The sequence below is a fragment of the Oenanthe melanoleuca genome, unplaced genomic scaffold (assembly GCF_029582105.1).
Source record: "Oenanthe melanoleuca isolate GR-GAL-2019-014 unplaced genomic scaffold, OMel1.0 S056, whole genome shotgun sequence".
NCBI lineage: Eukaryota > Metazoa > Chordata > Aves > Passeriformes > Muscicapidae > Oenanthe > Oenanthe melanoleuca.
In genome coordinates this window covers 23,145-29,851 of record NW_026612705.1, presented here as the reverse complement: position 1 = coordinate 29,851, position 6,707 = coordinate 23,145, and the positions used below count along the sequence as shown (strand labels likewise).

The window sequence follows — 6,707 nt, the reverse complement described above, 5'->3', positions numbered from 1 at the left end:
GCGGCGGGACCGCCCCGGGGGGCGGCGGCGAGACCTCCTCCCACCCCCGCCGGGCCGGGGGGGACTCGGGAGGAGCCGGAGCGACCCCGCTCCCCCAGCCGGGGCGGGCGGCGCCTGTCGGGATGCGCCTGTCGGGATGTGCTTTTCAGAATGCGCCTTTCGGGATGCGCCTGTCGGGATGCGCCTGTCGGGATGCGCTTTTCAGAATGCGCCTGTCGGGATGCGCCTGTCGGGATGCGCCTGTCGGGATGCGCTCCCGGGATGCGCCTGTCGGGATGCGCTTTTCAGAATGCGCCTGTCGGGATGTGCTTTTCGGGATGTGCCTTTTGGGATGTGCCTTTCGCGATGTGCTCCCGGGATGCTCCCTGAAGCAGCCCCGAGGATGTGCCCGGTATGCCTGGGATGCTCTGTCGGGATGTATCGCCTCCTTCATGTGCTCTAAGACGCACCCTGGGATAACCCAAATATCCCCGTGGTCTGTCCTGGGCTGTGCCCCTGTGCCCTGCAATGCACTCACGGTGCACCCTGTCCCCCACTGTGCCCCCAGTGACGCCCTGGGCTGTGCCACCCACACCCGGGAGTGTGTCAGGATGTGCCTGGGCTGCACCGTGCACCCCTGGGAGTGTCCCAGAATGTGCCACATGCCCCGGGATGCGTGTTGGGATGAGACCCAGGATGTGCCAGGGCTGTGCCGTGACCCCCAGGATCTCACCGGGCTCTGCTGTGTGCCCTGTGATGTGTCCCAAATTCTGTGTCCCCTCTCTGCCCTCCCAGCCGGTGTCACCAGTGTCCCACGCTGGTAGGGAGCACAAAGGCTGCTGCATCATTGGGGTGGGGACTGCAGGCAGGGAGGGACATCCCCACAGCTGCACTGCAGAAGGGAAATGGCTCAACCTGCCAGCAGGACACACCGGGGTGTCAGCCAGCACCTGGGCAGGGCCAGGTCTCCACTGCCAGAGGAGCATGGAGAAGCCCCAGAGGGCTGCAAGTGCTTGTGGCCACCTTGGGACCTCTCTCCAGGAGCCACATCTGCCCTGCATCCTGAGTGACCACACAGGTTCAGCTCCTGTTGTGGGGACTGTTGCCACGTGAAGTGTGACAGCCAGTGACCTCAGCATCGCTCCTGTGGCTGTCAAAGGCCAGGGCTATGTGCCCATTAATCATGTCCAAGAACATGGACAGAAGCTGTGCCTTTCCCAGGGCTGCTTTCCTTTCATCAGCCACACACCCCCAAGCACTGAAACAGAGCAAATATTTGGCAGGGCAGGCTGAAGTGCTGGCACTTGGACTGGGGACTTTGGTGGGCTCTGGATCCTTGCAGGGGGCTGTGCAATTGTCCTGCACAATATCTCTCCAGAGGGTTTCTTGGTGTCCATAATTCCATTTTAGAGATGAAGGATTTGGTGGCTTTCCCATAGAGCAGAGCTCCTGCCGTGGCCACCAGCCCTCACTTTGCCCATCAGCAGCAAGGAGGGAATTGCAGAAAACTGCAGCTCCACAGCCCACTGCTGCCTGGGGGAAGCAGAGGAGGGACTAGAAGCACAGAAGTGCCATTATTTTGTGTTCTTTTTGGCCAAAGGAGCTGTTTAAAGGGCAGGTTGACATCTCCAGTGCGGGACAGTCCCCTGGGAACAGGAGCTGGGAGCCCCAATGCCACGAGCTGAGGTGTGATAGGGGCAGCCCTGTCAGCTGAAGGACACAGGCTATAAAACACCTGCTCTCCCTGTGGCACAGCCACAAACAAAGCTGCCATGGCCAACGTGCTGCCTGCCTGCCTGCTCCTGGCCCTGCTGCTCCTGGCCCCAGCCCTGGGGGCTCAGCAGGAGAAGGGTCTCATCATCAACTTGGTAAGGGGAGCCCAGCCCTGTCCTTGGCACAGGATGCTCCCACTGCTGCAGTGGACACATGGAGGGTTGGAAGTGTCTCTTGGGTTTTCTGGTGTTGTGAGGGAACTTGGAGCATGGGAAATCAGCTGTGTAAAGGGACTCTGAATACAGAAAGTGGATCAGACTGAAGCTCTCAGCTGCCTGAGCTAGCCAGGATCCCACCCTGGGTGGTTCACAGGGGCTGGGGAGGGGAAAGGCTTTTCCTGTGGTGTCTCAGCCCATGAGACCAGCAAAGACCACTTTTGTGGGTGGTATTTTGGGCCAGACTGAGGAAATGCTGCAGATTGGGAACTTGGGGCATGGGGGCAGTGGTGCTGAGCCTCAGCCAAAAGGCAGAGCTGGTGTTCAACACCCACCCAAACCCCTTGGGCTCACAGCTAGGGTGAGATTAAAGGGGAACAAAGAGGGGCCTGGTGCTCAGGCCCTGCCTTGTGCTGCAGGAGATCGGGGAGCTGTGCCTGCAGAGCGTCCAGTGCAAGAGCGGCTGCTGCCACCGCGCCAACGGCCTCAGCCTGGCCCGATGTGCTTCAAAGGCAGCTGAGTTCCAGGAGTGCTCCCCAAAGGTAGGTGCTGCCTGCTCCCAGGGCTGGGCAGGGCTGGGGCATGTCCCCCACACTGCACGGAGTCCTTGTTCCCTGCAGAGCATCTATGGAGTTTACTACAAGTGTCCCTGTGAGAGAGGCTTGACCTGTGATGCTGATAAAACCATCGTGGGCTCCATCACCAACAGCAACTTCGGTGTCTGCAAGGACCCCCAGGACTCCTACAGGCAGCAGTGAAGGAAAAACCCCCTGTGCCCCTCTGTGCTGCCCCTGCCACCCTGCCTTCCCCCTCTCCAGGGATTCCTGGGTCTGGCTGTGGGAGGATTTGAGTAAAGAATAGCTTCTGCCAAGATGCAAGGTGGTGTTTTCACTCAGCTTGACCCCAGAACAGGGACAGCAGGTCCAAAAAATCCTGGAAAAAGCCACATGGACATGATGGTTTTATGTGTATGTGTGTGTGATCATATAATAATCTGGGCTAGGCAGCAGCAGGCCAAAGCTGAGCTCTGCCCAAGGGGATATTTTGGGCATGGGGAGGGGGCACAGATGTACAACAGCAGGGGGAGGAAGAGGAGGCACCTGTCTGGAGAGCTGTGGAAGCAGCAGGAGATGAGGGGATCATCACAGAGTGCTCTTGGCTTCTCCAATGCTGATTTCATCCCTGAGGCAGTGCAAGAACCAGGCGCCCACAGCCCAACTCCCCACTGCCCCCAGGGCCCTGCACCACATGGGGAGGCCACAAAGGCTGGGGGAAACCCCTGGCAGCTGAGAAGCTGCTCCAGGAAATTTTCTTTCCAGGACAAGCGTGACTTGCAGCTTGAGGATCTGCACCTGCAGAAACACCAGGACACATCTGGGAGGGTGGCACAGCTTGGGGGGTCCCCATTGTTGAAGGGGAGCATGGGGGCAATGTGGGGACCTGCTGCCCTCTACCAGTCTGGCTCAGAGGAGAAAATTCTGACCTGGATTTTAATTTTAAACTCGTGGTGGGTGGTGAAAGCCTGGAGGGTCTTGTTCTTATTGTCATGGTGGTCCTGGTGAGAGGCCACCACAACGGTGTCCTCAGTGGTGCAGGATGAGGTGCGGGGTAAGGGGTAAATGGGGACAGGGATGGGGACAGCAGCCACTCTCCTGCAGCAGCAGCCCCGGCAGAGCCAGAGGAGGGGACAAGGGACACAGGGTCTGTCCGGGGACCCTCCACGTGTGTGGAGTCCAGCTCACGCTGTCCCACAGCAGCGGGAGCGCCCTGCAGAGCCCGGCATTTCCTGGGCCGCGCACCGGGAGCTCTGCCTGCCCGCGGCTTTGCGCTCTTGGCAGGGGCAGGATGCGAGCAACGCCCAGCGCCGGCCGTGCGGGCACCGGCAGAGGGCAGCGGCACCGAGCCCAGCCCGGGGACCCCAGCCCGATGGGGACCCCAGCCCGGTACAGACCCCAGCCCGGCACGGAGCCCAGCCCGAGAGAGAACCCAGCCCGGTACAGACCCCAGCCCGATGGGGACCCCAGCCCGGTACAGACCCCAGCCCGGCACTGATCCCAGCCCGGTACAGACCACAGCCCGATGGGGACCCCAGCCCGGCACGGACCCCAGCCCGGTACAGACCCCAGCCCGGCACTGATCCCAGCCCGGTACAGACCCCAGCCCGGTACAGACCCCAGCCCGATGGGGACCCCAGCCCGGTACAGACCCCAGCCCGATGGGGACCCCAGCCCGGTACAGACCCCAGCCCGATGGGGACCCCAGCCCGGTACAGACCCCAGCCCGGCACGGACCCCAGCCCGGTACAGACCCCAGCCCGGCACGGACCCCAGCCCGGTACAGACCCCAGCTCTGGGGCATCCCCCCTTGGCAGTCCCTGAAATCCCCCAGCGCTGACACTCTGAGTGCTGCAGTGGGGGACCCGTGGAAGGAGGGGGATGATGTTTGATGGTGTTCCCGTTTTTGTGGTGTCTCCACGCTGGCAAAAAGACGATAGGGGCACCAGAGAGGTGGGAAGGGGGTGGCTGTGCTGAAGTGGGGGGACACATAAATCCCCCCCGTGCCCCGCCCCATCTCAGCCCTATATTTACTGGTGAAGCCGCAGCTTTATTTTGGCAGCTCTTGGCTGGTAAATATTGGCTCAAACCGAAAACCAGACGCCTGACTCACGGCGTCTTAACAAACACAGGAAGGGGCCCCTGGCGCGGGTGGGGTGCTGCCAGCCCTGGGGACAGGGGGACCCTCCAGCAGGGTGGGGGCGACCTCATCTGCAGAGCTCGGGGTGCGCAGAGCATCCCTGTGGGGAGAATGGGGACGGGGGTAGGACGGGTACAGGTTTTGGGGTGCCCCTTCCTCCCTCCCTGCCCAGCACGGGGGTCTCCCTGCTTGGTAAAAAGCAGAGAGGAATATGAGACTGAAGGGACGCTGGGGCGGGGGGCAGCGCAAGACCCTCCCCAGCCTCACCCCATCAGCAGGATTGCTCCCCACCGCCCAAGCCCATCCCCTGGGGGTCACCCAAGGGTGTCCCCCTTAGCAGGGAGGTGTGTCCCCCTTAGCAGGGAGGTTTGTGACACATCCCCAGCCCCAGTGCCCCCTCACCCCGCCCTGGCCGCTTTACCGAGGGTACAGGATGTTCTCACTCAGCCGAGCTCCGCTCCCCAACCTCTCCCCGCCTCTCCCCCCTTTCCGCCAGCCCTCGGCCTTCACCTCTCCTCCTCTGCGCTGCTTTAACCCTTTTTCTTGCCCCCAAACACCGCCTTTTCCTCTTCTTTTTTTTCTCCTTCTTGGTTTCTTTTTAATCTCTGCGCAGATGCTCTGAAACTCCCTCTCTGCCCCTTCCAGGGCATCCCTGCACCCCCAACTCGCGGCAGCTCCAGTGGGGTGCCCACCCAATGCCCCAACAAAGTCACCCCATCCCCAGCCTTGCTAAACGCTCCAAAGAAAAAAAAGTGTGTGTGTGTTTGGGGGGGTTGGGGTGTTTGCTCCTGCAGCTTCACCCTCGGGGCAGAGGGACTGCCAGCCCCAGCCCCAGGAGGGGGGAATCAGTTTTTTGGGGGGGGCTGAGCTGCCCCTGACTCCCCCAGCGGAAGGAACAGGCAGCAGCCCTGCAGCTCCAGTGCAGTGATTTTGGGGGGGAGAGAAGACCCCAGGCACAACCTAATTCTGTGTCCCCACACACAGTGCACCCCAATTTGCTGCAGATTGGGGTGATGGGGCTGATCCTGCAGCAGGGTCAGAGGCACTCCTGGGGTTTGGGTTGGGGGGCACAGGGGATGTTTTGGGGCAGTCCTGGGCTGCTTCTGCCTGAGGGGCTGCCCAGAGACGTCTGGGGATGCAAAGAGGTGTTTGGGGTGCATAAGGCACCTGGGGTCCCTGCCTGCTGTTGGCTCTGGGCTTTGTTCCCCCCATAAGATTTTATCCCCTTGGTGGTCAGGACATGGCAAAGCCGTGGCTGGTGCAGCCCGGGGGGGGGGGCTGTGGCCCCTCTCAGGGTGTCCCTTGGCCACTGCAGGATCCAGAGGGATGAAGCACATCCCAAATCCTCGGGGAGATGCCCCAGTCTGCCCCCACCATCCTCTGCTGGCCTGGGACACCTCAAGCTGTGCCTGCAAAACCTCCATGGCAGCTCCAAGTCGTGGGGCACAATGGGGTGCAGACCCCAGCTGCAGACCCAGGGATGTGGGGGCCTGATCCTGTGACTTAGGGTTTTCCTAAATCTGGGCCAGGTTTTCACTGTCCCAGGGAGATGGCTTTGGGATGAAGCTGGCCAGAAGCCATCCTTCAAGCTCTCTCTGGAAGGAAAGCAACCTTTCTAGCAAAAAGAAAAAAAAAAAAAAATTCATGGAAAGCTCTGGTTTGCCTCTCCTTGCCAAAACCAATTGTTGATGATTTTTCATGGCTGCTTTGACTTTGCCTTTGCCTGTGACAGAGGGAACAATGTCAGACACGCTCCTGTTTTCCCACTCTGATTTTTCCCCTGAAGCTGGAAGAGGGGAAGGATTTGACTGAAGGACAGGGACCTGTCCTAGGTAAATATCAGCCCCAGGGGCTCTGAAACCTGGCATGAGGATCTCAGTCTTTCCTCCATCCTCAGGATTGGCTTTGAGGCTGGAAGTGGGGTGTCTTGAACATGTGTCCCCAGGGCTGAGGACTGCCCAGCTCAGGGCAGTAGTGGAGGCTGCAGGTGGGACATGGGGGTGCAGAAGTGGCCCAGGGAGGACATCCAGGCACTCCACACACCTCCACAAGCCCCCCCTGATGTTGTCCACCAGGGCACAAGTGGAAAAATCCCTCATCCTGAAT

The 6,707-nt window shown here is 60.7% G+C and overlaps 2 protein-coding genes across 2 annotated transcripts; one reads left to right on the top strand and one right to left on the bottom strand.

Moving 5' to 3' along the window:
* Window positions 1-1,709: 1,709 nt before the first annotated feature.
* Window positions 1,710-2,780, top strand: CLPS (colipase). Its single transcript, XM_056515741.1, has 3 exons — window positions 1,710-1,847; window positions 2,327-2,449; window positions 2,528-2,780. The coding sequence occupies exons 1-3, from the start codon at window positions 1,752-1,754 to the stop codon at window positions 2,663-2,665; spliced, it is 357 nt and encodes a 118-aa protein (XP_056371716.1). The 5' UTR covers window positions 1,710-1,751; the 3' UTR covers window positions 2,666-2,780.
* Window positions 2,781-2,842: 62 nt separating this feature from the next.
* LOC130266475 (uncharacterized) lies at window positions 2,843-5,014 on the bottom strand. The gene is made up of 2 exons (XM_056515738.1): window positions 3,391-5,014; window positions 2,843-3,259 (listed from the first exon to the last, which is right to left on the bottom strand). The coding sequence occupies exon 1, from the start codon at window positions 4,451-4,453 to the stop codon at window positions 3,491-3,493; it is 963 nt and encodes a 320-aa protein (XP_056371713.1). The 5' UTR covers window positions 4,454-5,014; the 3' UTR covers window positions 2,843-3,259; window positions 3,391-3,490.
* Between the last annotated feature and the right edge of the window lie 1,693 nt (window positions 5,015-6,707).